Raw genomic sequence first — 25356 nt, forward strand, 5'->3', positions numbered from 1 at the left:
GGAACGGGTTCAGATGAGATTTACTGGGAACTCGCCAGTTATGGAGGGTGATAGCAAAAGGAAAAGCTGAGGGAGTTAAGGCTGTTTTCGTTAGGAAAAAGTTTCAGGTGAATTAATTGAGACACATAAGTTAATTAAAATATTTGATAGGTTGAATAGTGAGAGGCTTTTTTTCCTTGAATGGCGAGGGCTGGCAGGGGGGGGCTTTAAAATCAACAGAGATAGATATTGAACAGATGTCAGTGATAGTTTCTTTCCTCAGATTGTTGTCGGTGCTTAGAACTCTGCCTGCATCAGTGGAGGTATTGCCACATTTCAGAGTATTTGAACGGTCATTGGTCAGGCATATGGACGAGAATGGAATAGTATTTGCTCCATGGACTTCAGATTGGTTGCACAGGTCGGCGCGACATCGAGTGTTAAAAGAAATGTACTGGGCTGTAAAGTCTTATGTTCTACGTTCCAGAATTGGGGCTGTTAATCTGATCCCATCAGTGTCCTCGTGACAAGTGATTGGAGCTTTGTCCTTGTTTCCCTGTGAACAGGTTGTACAGTTGGGTTTGAGATATGACTTTGCCGCCCATTTCCCTAGGAAATTGTTTTCTTTTGTTGTGTATAGCTATTAATTTTAACCATATGTTTGTAATTTGTACTGGTAAGTTTAAAAACTGGTTGTGATTCAGGGATAATGACACTCTGATGCCTGCCTCTGTGCGAAGCAATACTTCAGACAAGAACTGTACACTTGTAAGTGCAGCGTTACTTGGTGATGGGATACCTGCCTCTGACGTTGTTTTTAGATATCATCTCAGACAGCACAACCATTAAGCATTCACTTCCAGATAAACACAGCGTTACATGCTCGCTGAACAGATACACAGGTTGCAGCAAAGAGACAGGAAATTCATTCCATGCCACTGTCCCTTCTCCGTCTGTGATCAGGTGTTTGTTATTTCAAAGATTACGGACCTGTTTTTAACCAGCCAATACTTCATTCCATCCTCAATTCCAAAACCAACCACCAGCACTTCAGCGGTTACATATCCATTGCAATTTTCATCATAGTAAACTCCTGTAAGGAGACACATATTAAATGGTTTATCTGTGAAATATTTAATTAGTGTTAATTTAGCTTTGATTAATGAATACTGACATGTCTGTTTGCACTAACTGTCTTCAAATTGATCGTCCTCACTCCGCACCATGACGTCTGTTGACTTTAATCAATGTTTCCCAATGACATCGCCTCCACCATTCTCACTTCCTCTCGGCACATCCTTCAGAGACATAGACTTTTATAGCGTAGAAATGCTTCGAACTGGTCGATCGAAATAGTCCATGCTGAGCACATATCCTCAACCAATCTCGTCCTATTTTTCAGCACTTGGCCAATATCCCTGTAAACCATTCCTATTCATCTACCCATCCAGATGCCTTTTCTAATGTTGTATTTGTATCACTCTCCACCACTTCCTCTGGTATTTCATTCCAGACACGTACCATGCTCTGTGTGAAAACATTGCTCCTCAGATACCTTTAAATCTTTTCCTTCTCACCTTAAACGTACAGCCTCTAGTTTTGGACTCTCCTCCTCTTTATTCGTCCCATACCCATTATTGTTCATGAACTTCCATAAGCTCACCCTTCAGTCTCTGTCGTACCAGCGAACAAGGCTGCAGCCTTCTCAGCCTCGGGCGAAAGTGAGGAGTACAGATGCTGGAAATCAGAGTCCAGAATAGACTTCTGCTGGAAATGCACAGCAGGTCAGGCAGCATCTGAGGAGGGAGGAAAATCGACTTCATCAGGAAGGGCTTTTGCTCGAAACTTGATTTTCCTCCTCCTCAAATGCTGCCTGACCTGCTATGATTCTCCAGCAAAACTCTAAGCTTGACTCAATTCAGCCTCACTCTAACCCTCAAATACTTCAACCCTTGCTAAGTCCTTGTAAATATTTTCTGGATCCTTTCAAATTTAACAACATCTTTCTTACAGCATAAAGTCCAGACTTTAACATAAAATTCTAAAACTAGCCTTACCAATGTCTTTTGCAGCTGGAACATGACATCGCAAAGCATATACTCAATGGACTGACGAATGCTGCTTTCACTACCCTGTCGACGTGTGACTCTAAAATCATGGAACTATGCACGCGGGCCTCGAGATCTCTTTTTTAAAAAATAACACTCCCTCAGGCCCTGAAACTTTCTGCATACATTTCTTTACTTTCTTTAATTGTCTCCTGTCCATTCCGGCTGGCACTGGACCACCATCCCTGTTCTTATTTAATTTCCTTGTTCCACCCAATCACAGACTATCTGTTTTCCAATTGAAGGTCCGACCTTGATTACATTCTTCCATTTTTCAATAATTTTTGCTGTTGTTTTTATATCTTGCTGAGATTATTTTCGGTGTAGAGATAATTTCCCAGACATGTGCAGAAGACACTGACCATGGGATCTGACCGTGTGGAATATCGGTTTGCTGCCATGTGTGTTAACACATTCTGTTAACTTACAAAATCCTACACCTGGGGTAATAAAGGAGCTCCACTCTGCATTCAGTATTTTTCGGGTTTGTCTCCAATTGTGGGTTGTACAGTAGAAGTGCTTTGTGATTTGAAATGTTGATGCAGTCAATAGAGAATAGTCCTGCACATGGAGACGACCTGTGTCATCATCACAAGGAAGCTGTGCAGGCGTCCACCTCCCTGTTCATACCACCATCTTTGCAAGTCATCTCGAGTCGCCACACGAGATGAGATCAAGAACAGAATAGAAACAGCTGCTGAGAGAAGAGGTGGAGCAGAGAGTGAAAGACTCTCAGCAGGAGGCTAAGAGATTTCAAGTCCAAGGTCTCGCCCTTCCTCTTAATCCAGATACAGTGAGTGTAGCGTCTTCGGTTTACAATTAATAAAACACTGACATGTGCAGGCACTCAGCAGCACATCAGGACAGTTACACCTCACTGTCAGTTCTCTTAGCTACAGCACAACGTTTTGAGCTATTTGCATCACTCCGAATGGGAGCAGGTCCATTTCTCATTACCATTCATGAGCTCACCTTGTAGCATAGTCTAGCTTTAACTCGATGATATCTGACAGAACTGGACGGCATGTAACACGGGAGGAGTGTAGGGAGGAACAAGGGTAAGGGTCATGGTCCATGGTGAACTTTGCAGTAATATTAATACCAAAATAGTGACAGTAAATGTGTCTGTAGATTTATGATTTCTAATACCTTTTCTTGAACAGTCAATAATCTGATTCAAAGACATCATACAGTACTCTGCGACTTACCTCCTTTATAATGTTGAAAGGATTTCAGACTTGCATTAATCACAGCAGTCATCGGTCCTATCTCTCTCACTGCTTGTTCCAATGCTGCCTCGCCTCCCCAAACCCATTTGGAGGCAGTGATTTTAGCAGCAATTTTATCTGATTCAAATCTGCAGTAGTCTCCAGGCTAAATTTTAAATAAAATGTTCAAAAGGAATACTTATTAAGATCATAATAAAGTTATTTTTTCTTTGCTTGACTCGTTCCTGCATTCCGACTTTGGCAGCCAATTTATTTTCCCAAAACTGTGCGATATTTGTTCACTATTTGTTTAGAAAAAGGCACATTTTGCGTGACTTAGCACGAAAACAAACTGTTTCTTCTAACTCGTCCACGCCAATCACACATCCTGACGTATTGTACTCCCATTTGCGACCACTTGGCCCTGAACACTTCCACTCCATATACCCATCTCCGTACCGTTTTAATTTTGTAATTGTAACAGCCTCCGCCACTTCTTCAGGGAGGTCTTTCCATACGTACATGAAACTCGGCGCGAGACAGTTACAACTCAGATCATTTTTAGGGTTTTCTTGTGTCAAACTTAATGTTTATTGCTCAATGTATTCGAAACATTCTACACTGAGACCAAGCAATGGTATTACAAACGACTTGAAATGTGAGAAAATAAAAAAAATATATACTTTGCCTTGACAACTCAATATCCCAATCAAGCTCACCATGTAGTTAGCTCATACCGAAACAACATTAGAAATAGTTGAGGCTCTTCACAGTTTTCAGTCGACTCATCTGAAACTTGTGATCATACAGTAGTGAAATAAATTCTTCACATGCAGATAAACGTTTCCCAAACCGTCAATAATGACATCATTAGAGTCATTGGATTACAATTAATTAGTATTAGTCTCAGTGCCTATTCAAATATTTCCCCTTTCATCTTAAGGCTCTGCTCTCTTGGTTTGGACTCCGATCCCATGGCTAATGCATTCTGCTCTTTACCCGATTCATGTATTTCATGATTTCATAGACCTTGATAACTCTGCCTCTGTTCCTCCGCTTAGAGAAAAGCCCCACCCTATTCAGTCTCTCCCGATAACTGTAACCCAATCCCAGCAAAATCCTTGCCAATATTTTCTGCACCCTGTGAATTTTAACAACATCCCCCCTTTAACAGAGCAACCAAACGCGTGTACAGTTTTACAAATGTGGCCTCGCCAATGTCCTGGACAGCTGCAATATGACGTCCCAATACCTGTATCAATGTTTTGAACAATAAAGGTAACCACGCCAAATGCCTCCTTCACCATCCTATCTATCCTCGGCTCCACTTCCAGTGAATTATACACCTGCACCCCTCGGCCTCTCTGTAAATTCTTGCATGATGGAAATGATGGAATATATTGATTGCCTAAAGTATGGTCTCAATGCCCGTGTTTAAACGAAAATTGGACAATTATAAATGTGGTGATTTTGCTACTCTGTGATGGAGTAAAGATTCTGGTCAATAATTTTCAATTATTTCTCAACAATGTTGCAGTTACTTCAGTTTCAGGACACAGGGCAGAACATGATGCCAACTCTGGGGTGAGATTGATACTGGGAGTGATATCGAAATGGGTGTGTGTGTGTGTAGAAGGATGAATTGCCACATACACCCAGATTTAAATTCAAGATGGCTTAAAATGTAGTTGTGGCAGATTGCGTCAGCGTTCAATCAAACTTGGCTTGGAGAAGGTGTGATGAGTTGCCTGCCAGAACATTTGCAGAATTTTTGATCGGTACTATTCTGTTCAAGAGAGAGTTCAAGGCTTTTGACCTAACGTCGGAGACGGAATGACAATAAATTTCTGAGCCGGGATGGTGAGTGATTTGAGGGGATGTTGTAGAGAGTGGTGTTAAGTGTACCTACTACCCTCCTTGGCGGAAATGGCCTTCGGTTTGGAAGGTTCTGTCTACATTCCATCAGTCAACTTCACAGCTGTAGCTAGTGGATTGTACATACTGCTATCACTTTGGATTGATATTGAAGGGAATTAATATTTGTGGCTTTGATGCCAGACAAATGGAGTGAATGACCTGGATGGTGTCAAAGCTACTCAGTGTCCAAACATAGAACACTGAACAGTGCAGCACAGTGCAGGCCCTTCGGACCCCAATGTTGTGCCAATCATTTATATTAATCTAAGATCAACCTAAATACACACCTCTCCAATTGCTGCTGTGCATGTGCTTGACCAGCGGTCGCTTAAATATTCTTAATATTTCTAACTTTACTAACAAAGCTAGCAGTGCAGTCCACGCATCAAAACCTCTTTGTGGAAATAACCAACCTCTGATATCTTCCCTTTGCTTTCTCCAGTGGCCATAAAGGTATGACCTCTCCTGACAGCCTTTTTCCGGGGTAAACGTCTCTGGTTACCTTCCACTTCTTTATCCAAACCATTTATAAAAAAAAACATTCCTTAATCCAAAATCTTTATCCAAACAATCCAAAATCCTATATCTGTGAACATTTTTCAGTACCTTGCTGACCACAGACGTAAACCTACCATACAATAATTTCCAGGTTTTTTCCCTATTTACTTCCCTGAAGAGAAGTACAATATATGCCTCCCTCCAAACATGAATAACTACTATGGAGAGGTTGGATTCAAAGATCATTGCCAGAGGTGCAGTAACCTAATTCCTCACTTCTCGTACGAAATGTGGATATATCTGATCTGGCCCTCGAGATTTAATCATACTCATGCTTTCCAGAATTTCAACCAAATCCACATTCTTAATATCAATCTGCTCAAGCCTATTAAGCTCTTCCACAGTATTCTCTCTAACATCAAGCTCCCTCTGTCTCCTGAATACTTAAGCAAATAAACTTATTTTGCTTCTTCTCTACCTCGCCACGCTCAGTGCTTAAGTTCCCATCACTGGGTTAGATCCAGCTTACACTCTCTCAGATCATTGTCTTATTCCTAATGAACGTGTGTCAAACATTTGGATTTTTTTCAAATCCTTCCCGCCAGGGCTTTCTCATGCCGCCAACCAGTTTTCCTCAGTCCATATTTGCGTTCTTTCCTTTCGACCCTGTAATCTTCAAAATATGCGCCAGATCCTCTTCTACTCTTGTCATCCAGGGCTCCTTCCCTTTAAAATTCCACACCGGTCTCATTGGGACAAGGTTATTCAACATAGCAAAAAAATGCTCCACATTTCTGTTGTGTATTTCCGTAAATCAATTATTCCTAATGTACACTCCACAGGTCCCGTCCCCAGATTAAATTTCCTCTCATAAAGTCATTTTCTATTCCTCCCCATGGCGACCTCAAATTTGAGGCATTTATGCTCTCTGTCACCAAAATGCTCTGCCACTGAGTTATCTGGCACTTGGCCTGGCGAATTGCCTCGCACCAAATCCAATATGGCCACCCCAGTCGGCATATCTACATATTGCGTCAGGAATACTTCCTGGAAACACCTAACAAAATCATCTCCATCCAGGTAATCTGCACCACGGATTTTCCATTTAATATTGGGGAATTTCAAATCACCCTTATCAGCAATTCTGTTATTTCTGCACGTTTCCAAGATCTACTGCCCAATCTTTCCAATGTCTATAGGAGACAACCAATAAAATAACTGTTTCTTTCTTTGTTGTCGGAGCTGCAGTCATCCAGAGAAGTGGAAGTATTTCACCATATCCTTGCCTTTTGTGTAGTTGATGGAAAGGCTTCAGAGATGTTGATAGTGTGCAATTCAGTAATGGTCAAATTCTCTCCCATGTTGGATTATGTCATTGCCTGGCACTTGTCTGGTGAGAATGTTATTTGTGATTTATCTTCGCAAGTAGAGATATTGTCCACACTTTGCCGCATTGGACACAGATTTCTTCAAAATATGATAAATTCAAATGTTGCTGACAATCGTGTAGATATTCCCCCTGCGTACCTTTTGTATTGAAGAGCAGTGACGAAGCAGCTGAAGATGGCTTTACCAAGAAGGCTACACTGAGGAAATCCGATCGACAAGTCCTGAGCAGAAAGACATCAAATAACTGCAAACACCTTTCAGTGTGTTCGATATAATTACAACTAAAGGAGCTTTTTCTTCCCATTCCCATTCACCCCAGATTTTCTTGGGCTCCTTGATGTCACGTCATGCCTTAATGGAAAGGGGTGTCATCCTCACTTTAACTCTTGAGATCATGTCATTTCCCCAAATGTGGACTGTAAATTAGGCACTAAACGTGTAATGAATCACAAGCCGAGTATTCGTGCTGGAGTTCAAACTGAGGCTGCCAAATTGGCAATTTATAATACTGACCAGTTCTGATACAAATGCCAATATAATTCATTCAGCGGTGAGTGAGGTGCTCAACATGAGAGGACAACGACATGCAAATGTGTTCAGAATTGCTTGGGGTCTGGAAGTATCAAGTACCAGTTGAGGAAGGGTACACCTGCTGATATGTGACCTTACTGCACCACACCCTACCCCAGCCAAACACACTCCTACACAAAGCTGTGTTGTGATCGTCACGTCCACTCCTCTCACTCAATCACTTACTGTTGGTCTGTTACCCAAGATCAATACCAGCCCTCAGGTTGTTGTTGTACGCAATGTTACTGCCTTCCTGTTGAGCAGGGCCACTGTCCTCTGGCTGGTAATGACCACTCCTTGGTGATGTCATTTGTGCAAAGCCCTTCTCTTGTCCAGCTCAGTGTCCGAGTGACAATACGAACACTGGGGCTTCATGAAAAGAGGAGACTCTGTTAATGTCGACTTGCCAGCCAGTGAGTGAGAGGCCATCACCTCCATAAAACATAGCCAGAGAATAGGTTTAGTTTAGAGTGCTGCCCAGTCACCAGATCATGTATGCCTGTCATATGAAGAGAGCGTTTCTTTCGTTCAGTTGTTTATTTGGCCAATGAAACGCTGGAGTTTGGAGAGCAGAGTGGATGGGCAGACAATGAACTTAAAGTCTGCGTGGCCTCAGGAACAATTAAACAGTGTTGGCAGAAAGCCAAAACAAAAGCGACAGCTGTCCTGGATAATAACGCACAAGTCATCTACAAGGAGTCCAGACATGAGAGTGTGGAAGAGCTGGGGTAAGGGCTTGAAGAGTGAACTGAAGAACAAGGTGAAGCTGTGTGGCATTGAGACAAAGAGCTGGGATTTGCAAGCAAGAGGCTGATCCCAATCAAATTCAATACTCGGGGCAATTGTGATGTGTAGAAAGACAACAACGGCTTCTGGAAGAACAACATCAACCGTAAAGCAAATTACGCAAAAAGGTCTTCTGAGTATCGATTCAAGCCAAGTTTCTTAATTACACCACAATATGCCAAATGTCAACCCAGCAAGTTGCACGGTAAATGACATTCCTAAAGAGTAAACACCTCTCTTAACAAAGGACCATATTTACACACAGACCTACCAACGACATGAGCACATAATTCGAAGATTTCTCATCAAACGTTTATAACTTCTTGTCTCTCACACTCCAAACGTAACATTGCAGCTTATATTAGAGTGACTGACCAGCCCAATGGGGTACATGGGAGAAGGAGACAGACTAAAATAGTTACCTTTATTCCTGACTCTTCAGATCTGTCCTTCGCTGTGTTAGGATGTTAACTGTTATAGTGGATGGTGCACGTCCCCGTCTGAAGGACAGAACATGCTGAATGTTCCGTTGATTCAGCTGAACGTCACATCCAAGTATCAGAGAATCCACAGAATGTCGAAAGTGCCCATTCGGCCCTACCGTATCCCTGTAACACTGCGTCTCCCAGGGCTTACACCCTAACCTATAATTCCATGCGCACTATAGTTTGCTTAACATAGACAATCCCCCAAACCTCCACACCTTTGAACTGTGGGAATGGTGAGCATTAGTTCACAGAAATGGAAATACTCTTAACTCCTCAGACACATTGTACGAGGTGTTGTGTCACGATGAAGGAGAGCATTCCAAGATAAGGTTGAGATGACTTAGGAGTGCTGAAAGATTATATAGTCCTTGCTAAGTGCTCCACCATGGACATGCTGGTCAGGCATGTGTCCCCTTCTCTGTCACCGTCGGAATGAAAGTCGCCCAATCTTTGGCAGCATCTTGACTCCGCTGATGCCTTGGTCACAAGGAGGTCTTGATGGACATCAGCAAATTAGATGGCACTGATGATGCTGGGCATGACATTGGTCCAAACACGATTCTGTTGTTACCACGAGGCTGCTTTAGATATCGCTTATTAATGCAGTCACTGCAGTTGCTGTCAGATCTTGTACTGGGCCTAAGCTCCATTGCTGCCTCCATGAATCTGTGATGGAGACCTGCACTAACAGGAACCCAAACTCACGTTCTCCTAATCTCCATGAATCTGTGCTGGATACGGATCATGACAGGAACCCGAAACCACCTTTCCCCTCTCTCCATGAATTTGCGCTGGACAGCGATACTGACAGAACCCAAACTAATCTTCACTCTGCCTCAATTAATCTATGATGGATGCAGTAATGTCAGGAAACCAAACTCACCTTTTCTGCCTCCATGAATCTGAGCTGGTTACAGATACTGATAGGAAACAAAACTCACCTCCGCTTTGCCTCCATGAACCTGTGCTGGATACAGACACTGACAGCAAACTGACCCACTTGCACCCTACCTCCATGAATCTGTGCTGGATGCAGATGCTGCCAAAATCCCAGACTCACCTGCACAGCTAATTTTGTGAATCTATGATAGATACAGATATTGCCATGAACAAAAACAGAGCTCATCTGCTGCCTGCACGAAACTGTACTGGATATGGACACTGCCAGGGATTTAGACTCATCACCGCCTGAGCAGCCATGAATTATCGTCAGGACAGGAGCCATCAGGAACCCAAACTCTCTTGGCTATCTCCGTTGTGAGTCCATGCTGTTCGACAAACTCACAGATTTCGCTGCTCTTCACCAAGAGGTAATTAAAATAAACTCCTAGAAAACTTACAAGCGAACACAGACAGGACCGAAGAAATAAAATAAAACGAAATGAGAATGAATCCCGACTCCACCACAATCTTACGAGAAGTCTTGGGGATTTACCTTTCCGATGTAAGGGTAAGTTTCAGCAGAGTTGATGCCTTGAAATTGAATCACTGTCTCAAAGGCGTGCGGTGCGCTATAACCAGAGCATCTAGGTTTGTGTCCACAGTCAATCAGATTCTGTTCACTGAGAGAAACCAGGTTTCCATGCCTTTTTGCCCACTGTCCTTCTATGCTACCAGTTGCACTGAAAGCCCAGGAAGAAGAACATTGACCCTAGTGTTGACAGAAATATAACCACATTAAATTATATTGATCGAAAAACGATATCCAGTTTGCATCTAAATTCATTTGGAACACATTCTCACACTTAGTCTAAATGTTTGTTCAAGTTTCTCAGAATTACATGGAATCTGTGAATATCGGTGTGCCTGGGTTCGGATTTGATTTGATTTATGTATTGTCACGTGTCGCGAACAACAGTGAGACCCTTTGTTTATGAGCAATATAGGCACATGATAGTATGCGAGGATGAAGAGATCAAAAAAGACTTGGACAAATGGTACATTGCAGAGAGTGGGCACAAGGCAAATTCAATGTCAGCAAAATTAGTATGATTGGAGCAAGACAGACTCATAACCGTCTAATCACATCTGGGGAAAAGCTGTTCCTGCACCTGCTGGTGGATGTGTTCAAGCTTCAGTATCTTCTACCTGACTGAATGCATGTAAGGAGTACATTACCGGGGTGAGGTAAGTCCTTGGTGATGTTGCCTGCCGTTTCGTGGCAGCGAGATGTGTAAGTGGAGTTCATAGATAGAGTATTCGATTCCATAATGGTCTGGGCTGCGCACATAACCTTCTGTAGTTTGTTATGATCCAGAGCTTCGCAGTTGTCATACCAGGCCTTCCGATCCCAGACAGTATGCGCTCAAAGGTGCAACTGCCGACGTTAGTGAAGGTACTTGTGCACATGCCAAAATTTCTGAGCTCTCTGAGGCAGAAGAGGCGTTGTTGTAAACACATGGTATTTTCCAGAAAGAATGTCCATTATGGTCAGTCTAGGAAATTTGAAATTTTCCATTCTGTCAACCTCATTCCCATTGATGTACATGGAAGCGAGTTCTTCTCCTTTCATTCTGAAGTCAATTACGTGTTAATTAATTTTCCGAAAATTGAGAGAGAGAATGAAGCTATTCTCATTGCACCACGTCAATGATCCCTCTATCTCCCTTCTGCCTTTTCATTCATCATTGTCATATTTCGCTCCTGTTACAGTGCTGTCGTCAGTGAATGTATAGATGGTGTTCGTTTGGGATTCGTGGGTGTAAAGGGAGTACAGTAAATGGCTGACCATTCATTATTTGGGGACGCAAGTGGTGAAGGTTTTTCGGGAGAAGGTGCAGTTGCCTATATTCAATGATTGGTATCTGTGGGTCAGACAGCTGCGAATCCAGTTGCAGACCATAGAATCATGACCAATGTCACAGGGTTTTGAGTTCAATGTGGAGAGGATAAGAGTGTTGAAGGCAGAGGGGTAGTCAATGAGCAGGAGTCTGACAAATGTGCCCTTGTCCAGATGTTCAAGGTGTGCAGGGCGAGAGATATTTCACCCACTGTGGACCTGTTACTTTAATAGGCAAATTTTAAGCGACTGAGGCAGGCAGGGAGAATGGAATTGATGTGGACCCTCACCAGCTTTTCGAGGCACTTCATGATTATTGTGCTCAGGTCACTGGTCTGTATTCATTAAGAAACAATGCATGAGTTTTGTTTCCTCACTTACGAAGATGATGGTGGTCTTCTTGAAGCAGATTGGGACTTCAGCATGTGGAAGAGAGATTTTGAAGATGTCGGAGAATTTTCCACTAGCTGGTCCAAACTGGAGCTGAGTGCCTGGCGTGGAAAGTATTTGGGCCAAGCAGCGTCCTTAGGGTTATTCCCAGGAGGACTGAACTGATTTCTACAACAGTGACCAACAACCTGAAGCATTGACATTTAAGAGGATTATTTGATTATGAAAAGTCTTCTTAATAGGAGCACTTGTCTCATTATTCAATTTCCACTTTTGCCAAAATCACGAAATGCATTGGCTATCAAGGGAATATGGCATGGCCCTCCGAGAGGGACAGAATGAACGCTGTTTCCGATTGGTTACAAACGATCATGGTGTTCGATCAGACCAAATAGGATCTCAGGGCAAGATGCACAGGCTCCAATTGTGTGGGCCTTGCTAATGAACTTTGGTATCTGGCATTTGCTGGTCCCCAGTCCGGGGATCGACCATAGTCTGCTGCCAGGGCGGGGAGTCGTCCTTGAGTCTGCAACCCAGAAACTTGGTTTCAACAATCCTTTGGCTACAAAGTGACCAGTTCGAGGATTGGGACCTGTTGTCACAGGAAGAAGAGTTTGCAATTGTTCACCTCTGAGGGCTGTGCATTGAGAGGTCAGGGAGATTGCAGTTGTGTTCGAGGATAGGTGATAACACTATATGCAATGGTGAATAAAATGAATCTTGGATGGGAAGGGAGTCCATAAAGTGGTTGGATGAGGTGCGACAGTGTAAGCAGCAAAACCTTACCTCTGCAAACCTTGCTCCTCTTCCTTCCACATCTGACACCAGGCTCTCAGTACACACATTGATCCTATCTGACCATGACATTAGGCATCATGGTGGTGCAGTGACATTAAGGCTTCTCTCCACAGAGAGAGAAACAGCCATGTGGAAGGTCAAGCTGATACCACTTATCGAAAAGGATAAAATAATGTACGAGGTTTGTCATGCTCCTTTTCCTCCTTTTCCTTCATTGTCTCAGATATAATGAATACCAGTTTTGGGTGGGGCAGGAAGGATCGGACTCATTGTTGCAGCCTGTGAGCCCTGCAATGGTTTGTTCAGTCAGCCTCGCAGCATTTTTGCCTGGCGGGAGCTCTGACAATGCTGAGCAGAACTGGGCAGCAGTTTGGAGGTGGAGGCTCAACCACTTCTATGATATCTTGAGTCTGGGTCTTCGGAGTGACCTGTGTGTGCTTTCTCCTCCAGCAGGGCACTGTCCCTATTACTTGTGATTAGAAAGTGGCACCTCTACTACAGGCCTGTGGAGCAGTTGGCGATGGGGTACAGCATAGTGCCCATGGCCAGCAAATGCTGAGGGTGGTTTGCCTGCTTCTCTATGCCAACTGCCAAACTGTCCTTGGAGGTTAGATTATTCATTTGATTGGGTATCTGGGTCCCCGCAGTGTGTCTGCATTCCTGGCATCTTTCAAGTGTACATTCCTGTCTGCTGCATCTGCTGCTCCCTGGTGCATGTAGATGTTTGCCGACACGACGGTCTCTTCTGCCCGTATCGGGTCGCTGGCAGCCCTCCGAGTGCTGTGGGAAAGGACACAGTGAGGTGCTTACCAGACTGTGCTCCCACATCCTCAATATCTCACATTCCCAGGGAGCTGGTGGTGTGTGCTGGACGCAGACTTACTGATATTTCCTCTGAGGCTGCAATACTTTCATGTTCAGAGAACGAGGAGTTGTCTTCTTTCCCTGAAGAGCTCGAATAGATGCTGATGGAACCGACAGAACACGAAAGACAGAAGTTTCTGGGGCTATTGCAAAGACACACTGAGAATTAATGAGACTGACAGAATGCTAACAAAGCAGTGATGAGTGGTATTTACTCGCTTTGTAGAATGTGGGTGTATCATGTTTTCTTGTGAGAAACAGGATTCACTCCTCACAGGCTGAGGAATCTGGTGTCAGACACCTCTTCACCAATCCAAGAGCTTTCTGTCCACCAGTATTCTCTCATCTCCTGGAATGACAGAAAGGGAAGGATTGAGAGAGAGATTTAAGTTTGGCATGACCGTTGGTGTTGGTACATGACGGGAGGTATTCCGAGGTAGTGAATTGGCAATGCCAATGCAATGTTGGTTTTGAAGATGAGGAAGACGTCAGTGACAGCATGAATCTGGGTAGGAGGGGGTGCTGGGGCTGGGATAAAGTGAGTCGGAGGGGGAAGGTGGGTTGTCACAGCGATTCTGACACATAGCATTCTTATGGCATGTTGGTTGTTTTTCTGTACCATTCTCTGGCCTGTTCGAAAACATTCCTATCTGAGCAGGGCAAGGTTACCATGCTCGTGCTCATGTTGGTTCACTGCAGCTTTTTCGTGATGGCTCAGCTCCCAGGATATCGGGCACTAATCATGAATCTATTGAATTGCTCCGGGAAGAATGTGTGGGAAGATTAGACTCGGAGTGGATATGTGGGATGTTATAGCTGCATTGACATAGCTACCGAGATGCTTTTGATAACGATAGTGAGAAATCTCACTGAGCCTCATGGTGTTCTCCCTCCCAAACATTCAATGCAACTGACACTTAGTGAATTACAGTATAATCCGATCTTTTACAACTCCCATTTGTACACAATATTTCATGTACTTACCATCAGGCTCTGCCCTCCTGTCGATCAGCCTTGACCAATTGGAGACAATGATTGAGAGAGGTACAAGGCCCAACAGAAGTGAACTGTGAGTTAGGTTTTAAAATTTGGGGTGTCGAGCATATGATCGAATATTCTTTGAATAAGACTGGACATGGTATCACAAGGAAGCTTGGCACTGCAGCTCGCAACATTAACATTGTTGAGTTACGCCAATTTACATCTGAACTTATATTTATTACATCGGAATTGTACTGGTAGACTTCAATTTTACAATTTAATCTAACCATTGAATTTGTTTTTGCAGTAAGATTTCTCTAGATATTATGAGTAAAAGCACGAACATTACCATTGATACATATACCATGCTCCCTTGAATACTAGGAAACAAATGCAACAAGAAAACAGGAGAAGCAATTTCTGTTAAAAATGATCTACTGAAACGGAGCCTTTCCTAACAATTCCGACAAGCTGATCAAAACGTCCAATTCTGTTGAGAAATTAATGTCTGCACTTAATAATCTTGAGAGCTTTTTCTGATTTGTTTACCTGGTTTTTCACTGGAGTAACTAAACCTTCTCTTCGCCAGTCAACAGTTGCAGTTCTTAGTTCAAAGTGACTTTCTTTAGATGCACTACTTTCATCTGTTTCATCAGCTTCAATTTCAGTCATGTTAACAGCTTCGATTCGGCGATGTCCATTCATGAGCTTATTGAACTCTTCATTGGTCTGAAAATTCAAACACATTGGTGAAATGATTGACTTTTAGTGGTGATTATGTCGGAGAAGTGTCAATAACGTAAGAGAGCTACATTCTACATAATCGCTGACTTTAGCATGAAGTGCGGGGAAAGCAATGAGGGCACTCGTTACTCGTGTTTAATCTTGGACTGAATAAATGAGCAGCAGGCAAATAAGTGGCCATCCATTTCGTCCCAATCCAATAAAAAGCTGTGTGAGAAGGCTCGAGCAGCTCAAATATCTCTGCTCGATCGTTCAATTACCAAAATGGCAATTGCTTTATACATGTGTTTCATTTTGCAAGAATCAGTTCGATAATGGTCTCTGATCATTAAAACCTGACAGGTCAATTTCATCATGGAAGGATAGGTTAACTCACCTCAGATTGGTGGGCTTTATTGGTGTTTGAGATGAACCTTCCCAATCCACATTCCATCACTGGCCTGATCTGAATTCCGGATAACGCGTTGGTCTTGAGTTGGGCTCGTTGCCCATGGACTATTAGGTTTCGGTACGAAAATGAAATTGATCTTTTTCAAGAAGATACTGGATTGGAATGATTAGAAAAGGACCAAATTTGGTGCTATCTATCATCAAATATCGTATCATCAGGAACTTTGGATATCTCCATACCCAACTCAGCTTGCAAACTGGTCGTGAGTCATCTGGTGTCTCTGTTTGATGGGTAGGAAGGGATACATGTCGGTTTGAAAGGGGAATGAACATGTCCCATCCTCTGAGTAATAAGCGTGGCCCTCGGTTCATGCAAAAGTCAGAGTTGCGCCTGTCTTTTTGCAGGCTATATGGAGCATGCCTTGTTCCAGTCCTACTCTGACCCCTGTCAAAGTTCTGTCTCTGATCCATTGATTGTTGCTTCCTACTCTCACCAAGAATTAGAAATAGTAATCAATTTTACTCCGAATTTCCACCCTTCCCCCAACTTCACCTGGAATCTCTGAAAATCTTACTTTCCTTTCTTGAGTTTAGTGTTTCCATTTAAGGGCTAGACCATCTACTGTCTCCCAGAGTTACGTTGAACTACGTCTCCTCACACCCTGCGATCTGCAAAGATTCCATTCCATTTCCCAGGTTCTCCACCTGTACAGCATGTTCATCGGTGTCACCACCCATTGGGGTGTTTGTCACATCTTCGTTTTTCCTTACCGAAGGACTCCTCTCAATGCCGTTGACAGGCATTTCAGCTGTCTCACTCAGTTTGCGCAATTGTTTCCTCCCCCATAAGAACATAACAAATAGCAACATGAGTAGACTATTGGCCCCTCCACCTTGCTCCATCATTACATTCAGCCTCTCCCTATCGCTCAAATCCTGCAGTCCTGCCAAAATACTTGTAAATCTTTTCTGACCCCTTTCAAGTTTCACAACATCTTTGCGAGTGGAATGAGACCAGACTTGCACGCAATATACCAACAGTGGCCTAACCAATGTCCTCCACAACAGCAACATGACATGCCAACAGCTCTATTCAATAACATGACAAATATAGGGGAGAATCACAAACGCTTTCGTCACTGAACTATCTTCCTGCAAAGACATTCAGGCCTCAGAGAGAAGGAATTCCTCTTCATCTCGATTTCAAAACGCTGTCAATTTATTGTAACTCGATGATGTCAAGTCCTAGCCTCTCCCATTCGCGTCAACATCATCTGTGCACTCACCCTGTCAAACCCAGTAAGAACATGTAAATTTCAAAGGGATCACCTGTCATTCTTCTAAACCCCATTCACTAAAGTCCCAACCTGATTCGCCTTTACTCGCTGGACAGTCTTTGGTGCAGTGGTTCCCCTCCATCCCAGAAGGAAAATAGGATTATTTCTGTCTTCACTTTCCATAATCCCATTCTCTGTTTTCTGTTTAGCGAATAAATCCTCAACCAATGTCAATATGTTACGCATTACACCATAATCTTTTATTTTGTTTAGCAACAGCTGGTGTGGCCCTGCATGAAATGTCTTTAAAAATTGCAAGTGAACACAAACTATTGGCTTTCCTGTGGTAAAAAAAGTGTTGCCTGTTTGTTCACTTATTAACATTTGTCTGCACATAGGTCCAGCAAGTTATTAAAGAGGCAAAAGAAATATTTGTCTTTAATGCAGAGCAAAGACAGCATCAAAGTGGGGAAGTCTTGTTGCGATTGGACCAAGTCAGTCAGACAGCACAGAGGGCACTGTGATTAGCACTGATTTCACTCTTTGCGGAGGAATATTTGGAAGGAAAGTTGAAGCAGGTTAATCAAAACTATTCCTATGAAGAAGAGAATTATCACGAAAGAAACAGTTTGACAGACTGGGCCCACTCCTCATGAAGGATGAGAAGATTGAGTGCTGAACTTACTGAAACAAATAAGATTCGAAGGCGATTGACAGGGCTAATGGTGAGAGTATGCTTTTCATGATGGGAAAGGTGAGTACAGAACAATGTCCTGGCATAGACATTGACGCTACTATTTACTTATCAATGTGACTGAACTCTGTGATCTGCCTGTATTGTTCGCAAGACAAAGCCTTTCACTGTGCCTTGGTACACATCACATTAAATTCAATTCGATTCAATTCAATTCAATTAAGTTCAATTCAGCTCAATTCAATCCATTTCAATTCAATTCAAGCCAATTCAATTCAAATCATTTCTTTTCGATTCATGGGATGCTGGTGTAATGCTGATGTCATTAGTCACATTTTTTGGAAGTGCCGAGAACAGGGGAAATGAACAACTGTCCTGAGGAGCAATAATACCGAGAGCAGGATTATTCTTTAATATGTTTGGAAAGCAGGTTAGTTTATCTGCTGTGGATAAAGTTTAGTCAGCGATAGGTAGGACAGAGGCAGAGATCCAGCAGACTCAAGAAGAATATTATAGCCGAAGGGAGCAGCCTCCACAGTACAGAATGCAACTCAGGCGTCCAGACGTCATAACAGACAGCATCGATGAAGGCGCAACAACACAGAGGTGTATCCATGGTGTGACTGCCGTCCATAGAGTGTGCTCAAGCCAGCTGGTGCTGTATAATGCAAATTAGTTGTACAAAATATGATCATGCAAGTGAGCAGAAATTGTCAAATTCAGGGGATTGCCAGTCATTAGAGTTGTCTTCCAAAAGAGAAATGGAGACTTGAGTCATTGAATATATTCAAACTTGAGAGAGATTATTTTGATTTCCAGAAGAGTTACGGGTAATGGAAGCCTGGAATGAGAAGGAAGGAATCAACAAATTGGGGTAAAGTGAGATCAGTCATTGAGTGCACTGAATGAGTGAGTCAGCTTGGGGGACCAAATGACCAAGTGCTGCTCCTGTAGCTGAATATAACCTTGTACCAGCTTCACAATTTCACAATGACCGGCATCATACAGATCGTAGACGATATATCCTGTACACACCAGATCTCCAAACTTGTTCATTCCCAATTTAGATGTGCGTTTCCCCAATGAGTGCTCGAGGTTGTGTTGTTCGATGTATCTCATATTGTCCTCCCATATCATTCTCCTGTCGCTCTCCTCATCCTGAATAAACAGATTAATATAATTAGACTCCAGCTTCTTTCATTCATAAAATAATACAGAAGCATTAGAAAACGGTTTGTGAAATCTGAAATAACATTTTCCTGTCAGGATTCATCGTCCCACCCAGATGTGAAAATGATTACTCAGGTTCCCCAGACCCATCTCAACATAACGCACCCATAGCAAAACCTGTCGAGCTGCCAGTCTGAGAGATTCATGCTGAAAGTGAATTGAAATTAAATAGCTGAACAGGAGTCCCTGTCTGAAGCAAGATTAGGCCAGTGGCAAGCATGGAATTCCTTGCAAAATAACCGAGGCCACTACATGGGCAATTACTGTCCATGTATGTATCTTCTTTACCTGTTGTGTGAGAGAACTGCGTTAAGCTGCCAGCATAGTAAAGTGGGCTTCGGCAAAGAGATGCTTCACTGAATGGGCCGCTTGGGATGATCAGACGGCTCCCCCATCCCTCAGTCTTCAAGATGCCCACTTACAAATGCCTCTTCAACACCAAGAATGGATTTTAATCTTCTAGAGTCAGATTTGTGTTTTTTGTAGTGAATCCAACAGGACTGCAGCGGGATCCTAGTAAATTAAGATAAACCAAGTGGCTGCTGCTTCACTTTGTGTTTGGTCAGTTCACTAATGAAGATAGAAACTTGGAGAATACCATTGAATTTCAAGATCAATATTTTCTCAATGTCACTTCACTCAGCAGATGCCTCTCATTGACTACAACTACATATTCTCAATCTCTGTCAATTGTGTGCAGTCCATTTTTATTCTGAGTGAGCTGAACAGTACAGACTCTCCTTTTACCTTGGTGTACTGGTTCCCATGTTGTGATTTCCAGTTTTTCCAGTCTTCGTCCAATTTTGAATCAAATGTGTCTGTTGAGACCGCAGCCAGAATAGATACCTCCACACTGCACAGAAACAGCCAGACGTTCATGATGCACAACCTAATAGGCAAGACCAGTGGGTTTTAGCCAGGGAGTGGGCAACTTTCAAGTTAGCTGTTTCCTTATTCTGAGAAGAAACAATACACATTGTACAAAAAATACAAACAATAAAAAACCAACATTTCATCCAATGCTGAAAGTTTAATGTAATTCACCTTCACGAGACATCGTCTGTGGACTGGAATCTTCCAGCACTAGATTGATCAAATTAATGACGTACCAAATTGAAAACCAAATATTGGAAACAACACAGTATGATGAAATTGTACTTTTCCATAAACTGCCTCCGTGTGATGAACGTTATTTGAGTCACGGTCCACAGTTCATGTCGTGATAATTATATTGCAATAAGTTCTTAGAAGGTTTGACTGTGGGATTAGCAACAGGAAAAGATGTAAATGTATCAGTATCTACTGTCACTTTAGACAATGCAAAAAGCATCCGAGGACTACATGTAAACCGAGAGTTGAAAGCGAAGGAAGAAATTGAAACAAATTCAATCCAAATGAAAGATACAGGTAAAACAAATCCAACAGAAAAAGCTCGTATGTCCTCAGTAAAAAGATAGAATTAATAGTTCCCAGATTGAATGTGTGCAGCATTTTTAAAATGTTGATGTAAAAAGTCACAAAGAAATGGATATAACATGAAAGTAGTTTCAGAGATGTGGTTCCAAAATGATCACGGCAGGGAACATTCAATTGAGTATTCAAGAATCCTTCATCTTTATGAAGTCAACGAACAAACCGGAGGGAATGTTGCCAGCTAGTTTGATAATCTTCAATGTGAAAAGAGGAAATTTAAACGAGAGGCAAGCGTTTGTTTGTTTTTTACACAGAGTCTGGCACATGCCTGGAAAAGGCTGTCAGTTGATGTGCTAGAAGTAGATGCAATTTCGAAGTTAAGAGACATTTTGACAGACACATGAACAGGCAGGATATGGAGGGTCACATAACATGTGAAATCAGATGAGGTTAAATTAGAAAATCATCATGGTAGGCGCATGCATGGTGGTCTGAAAGGCCAGTTTATTTGCTGTACTATTTCAAGTTTAAAACATTGGATATCAGTGAAATAGTGAGAAATGGTTTTGTGGATGTTTATGTGTGGTGATGAGAAAGGAAAATAAGTCTCTGTTGGGTCTCATTCATGTGTTTTTTAAGAGTGTAGATGGAGAGCACACACACCAAGGAACAGTGGGACTTTGTAAGAAAGGTACCGAATTAGTCATTACAATAATAAATTTCACGTTGATTGGATGAATCAAATTGAAAAATACAGCCTTGCGGTTGAATTCATGGGGTGTAACTATAAGAGTTTTTTTTCGAAGAATACGTTCTAGAATCAACTGGAGAACAAGCTATTTTCGTCCTTGTATGTATGAAACGGGACAGGATCATCAATAATAATATCGTAAATGATTCGTTCAACAAAAGTGGTCACCGTTTTTCGGAATTTCATATGTAATGTAAAATTGAAAATCTTGGATATCAAGGTAGTGCCTTAAACTGAAGGAAGATCAAGCACAAGGAGATGATGACAGCGTTTACCTGAGTGGGAAACGGAAAAAATGTTGAGAGGGAAAAGACTGGATTAACAGCGGGATACAGTTAAGGTGATATTTCGGTGTTCTTATCAAGGAACTATTCGATAATGCAGAATGTAAGAGAAGGATGTACCATTTATGGCAAACTACCAAGTTCAAGGCGAGTCTAAAGATATTGATCATCATCTATGCAAACATCGATTAGGACATTAAAAAAGTAGAAACTGACAGATGACAAACATAGATGATGAGAACAAGAATATGAATGTTAATGACAAATAGAGAAAAGAAACTGAAAGCAAGGACTTTTATACTTATTTAAATGAAGAAGCTAGCTGAAATAATGATTAGTTCGATGGTGAGATTTGCATATGGATAACGGGAAAGAAGAAAGTAGCAGAGAGTTTGAAAAAATATGCAGTTTCATGTTAAAAAGAACGAAACAAAAAGATTCAGAATCAAGAGGTAAAGGGAGGGAACTACCTTGATCGCTGAAGGAACAATTACTCAGAAAGCAAATGAGATTAAAGTCTGACATTCACTTGGATCTGAATGATTAGACCTAAACGTTCTAAATATAGTTACTGCAGTGATAATGGCTACGATAGTGGCAATATTACTGCGGCTCAGGAATTGTTTTCGCTACGGGAAATCTGCAAATAGGGCAACCCACAAAAAGGAAGAGAATAGCAAATTGGAAGATTTATGCAAGTTAGGAAATATGATGTCATTGGCTAAAATCGAACAAAAAGTAACGACTGTTACAGCACACCAACAGGCCTATCGGCCCTACAAGCTTATGTTGACACATATTGCCCGTCACCAATGAACTGTCTTCAATTAGAGGAGACAGTCAACCTCCGTTCCTATTCTTGTTTTCTACCAGGTACTGCCATTGTGTCTGTTTCCAGCAAATCTTTCGGAATGCGCTCTCAGCACTCATCACTTTTTGTGAAATACTTGCCTCTTTTAAAATGCACGCCCGCTCCGCATGTTTCCCCGAGTAACTGACCCCTCCCCCCTGGGAAAAAGGTCTCCGACTCACCATTCGATCAATGCCATCCATGTCCTATTATCTGACAGGTCACCCCCAAAAAGCAAACCCAGTCTCCGTGATAATGAACATAACACATAGAAAATTACAGCACAGCACGGACCCTTCGGCCCTCGTTGCAGCGACCTGTGGAATAAAAGTCAAACACATCTACCCTACACAATAATGCATTCATCCGTACGTTTTTCAAATGACCATTTAAATGCCCTTAACGCTGGCGGGTCAGCTGCTGTCGCAAGCAGTACATTCCCCACCTTTACTACTGTCTCAGAAAAGGAACTACCTCTCTCATTCGTCCTCTCTCTAAGGTACAGCCCCACAATTTAAAGATGTCCCGTCGTGCTAGCCATTTGAGTAATAAAGGCTGTCAGTCTCCACTCTGCCTACCTCTCTGACGATCTCTTATGTCTCAATTAAGTCACCTCTCAACATTCTTTTCTCCGACAAAACAGCCTCAATTGCCTCAACCTTTCATCATAAGACCTTCCATCCAGACCAGGCAACACTCACGTAAATCTCGTCGAAAGCCTCTCCAAAGCTTAAACACTTTTCCTCCAATTCAGTGAGAAGAACTGTACGCAATATTCGAAATGAGGACACACCACAATTTTGTACAGCTGCAACATTTCCTCGTGGCTACGAAACTCAATTCCTCTGCCAATAAAAGTGAACACAGCCCGTATGCCTTATCAACAAATTTCTTAACCTGCATAGCTATTTTAACGGATCTCTGTACATGGACACCGAGATCTCTCTGCTCATCTACACTTGCAGGAATCTTATCATTCGCCAAGTAAATTTATTCCTGTTACCCCTCATACTTTTGCGCGTTGACTAAATACAATGGTATCTTTGGAAGTTAGAAAGTGAAAGCATAGCAAAAACCTTCTTCACTATCCTATCTACCTGAGACTGTACTTTCAAGGAGCTATGAACCTTCACTCCAATCCCCACTTTGTTCAGCAGCATTCCCTAGGATTTTACCATTAAGTCGAAGCTCATTTGATGCTGCCTGAACTGCTGTGCTCTTCCAGCACCACTAATCCAGAATCTGGTTTCCAGCAACTGCAGTCATTGTTTTTACCTCATTGATTTTTACCATTAAGTGTATAAGTCCTGCTCTGATTTGCTTTCCCAAGATGCATCACCTCACATTTATCTAAATTAAACTTCGTCTGACACTCCTCAGCCCACTGGCCCATCTGGTCAAGATCCTGTTGTAATCTCAGGTAACCTTCTTCGCTGTCCACTACATCTTCAATTTTGGTGTCATCTGTGAACTTACTAACTGTACCTCTTAAGCTCACTTCCAAAATATTTATATAAATGACAAAAAGTAGTGGACTCAGCACTGATCCTTGTGGCACTTCACTGGTCACAGGCCACCAGTCTGAAAACCACCCTCATCCACCACCCCCTTCTACCTTCGAGCCAATTTTGTATCCAAATGGCTAGTTCTCCCTGTATTCCGTGAGATCTAACCTTGTTAACCAGTCTCCCATGGGAAACCTTGTTGAACACCTTACTGGAGTCCATATAGATCGGCCTAAGCAGCGGAGCTGTGGTGGCCAACCCTTCTGGAAAGATAAGGTAAGTTTTTCAATGCCTAGACTTCAATTAAAAAAACTTTATTAACCTACCAAGTGTACTTAAACTAGTTCTTGAAGAAATCAGCAAACAGTATGCCACTCATGCCTGGGCTTTTTTTAACACTGTGGTACACCCGTCATTTGACCATGTTGTGATCTGTTCTTCTTAGGTCCAAGGTTATGGATATTACTTCAGGAATGGATTCTACTACAAGCAGTTGTTTGGGGTCCAGAGGCTGCAGATGGTGTCTGCCTATGTGATGACAATGTCAATTTCAGGACTTTTAAATTTAGCCAGGTGAGAGAAGAATGTTGCTTAAACTTCACTGGTTCTTACATTGGTACCCTTCAATGGGATGTCTTCACAAATTTGTCAGGAATCCAGGTCCTGGACCTCTCAAGTTGTAACATATCTGACATTCACAAAATGGATGAAAACCCAAGTTCTCTGGAGGCTCTATATCTTGATCATAATCAATTAGAACAATTACCTTCGAACTTCCTCATAAACGCACCCAGCTTAAAGATCCTTCATCTGGAGAAAAACCATCTTCAACAGTTGCCTGATAACCTTTTAAAGGCTTCAGACCAAATTCAGGAGCTGTACCTAGATTCCAACAACTTAAAATCTATACCTTCAAATGTCTTGAAACCAAGCCTCATGAAATTGTCTCTTTTCAATAACACCTTGGAGTGTACATGTGCCTTATATGATGATTTAGCAAAATATGTTACTAAAAATGTAAGCATCGGTGGATCAGAAAACATGATTATGTGCTACACACCAAAGCACACTCAAGGTGTGAATATCATAGACATTCATCGCTCAGATATCTGTCGTTCCCATGGTCTCACAGCTCTCTTTATTTGCCTGCCATTGCTTGCAATTCTTGCAGTGGTGTTATGTTGCTACTGCTGGAAAAGAAGAAGGTCTGATTTTAAAGCCATGAGACAAGACAGTCAAATTTGCACCATTGAGAAATCTGGCTTTTCAAATGCAGGGGATCATCAGTATATAACTTGCAGGACTCCAGAGACAGCTCCCATTCCCACAGGATATGAAAACAGTATTCTCGGCAGAAACCAGTTTATGTTACGTCCCTCAACAGCCTTGCTGGGTAGTAACCGTGATTTGTATGAAGAAGTGGAAATTAAGCCGAGTGTTTCTGTTGACTCAGTCACATGTGT

The 25356-nt window shown here is 42.3% G+C and overlaps 1 protein-coding gene across 1 annotated transcript; it reads right to left on the reverse strand.

Annotated features, from left to right (window-relative positions):
* Nucleotides 1-975: 975 nt before the first annotated feature.
* Nucleotides 976-20257, reverse strand: LOC140466519 (procathepsin L-like). The gene is made up of 6 exons (XM_072561996.1): nt 20200-20257; nt 19838-19979; nt 18896-19018; nt 15305-15484; nt 10379-10594; nt 976-1072 (listed from the first exon to the last, which is right to left on the reverse strand). The coding sequence occupies exons 2-6, from the start codon at nt 19967-19969 to the stop codon at nt 1037-1039; spliced, it is 687 nt and encodes a 228-aa protein (XP_072418097.1). The 5' UTR covers nt 19970-19979; nt 20200-20257; the 3' UTR covers nt 976-1036.
* Nucleotides 20258-25356: the final 5099 nt, after the last annotated feature.

This window comes from Chiloscyllium punctatum, chromosome 43, assembly GCF_047496795.1.
Source record: "Chiloscyllium punctatum isolate Juve2018m chromosome 43, sChiPun1.3, whole genome shotgun sequence".
NCBI classification, from domain to species: domain Eukaryota; kingdom Metazoa; phylum Chordata; class Chondrichthyes; order Orectolobiformes; family Hemiscylliidae; genus Chiloscyllium; species Chiloscyllium punctatum.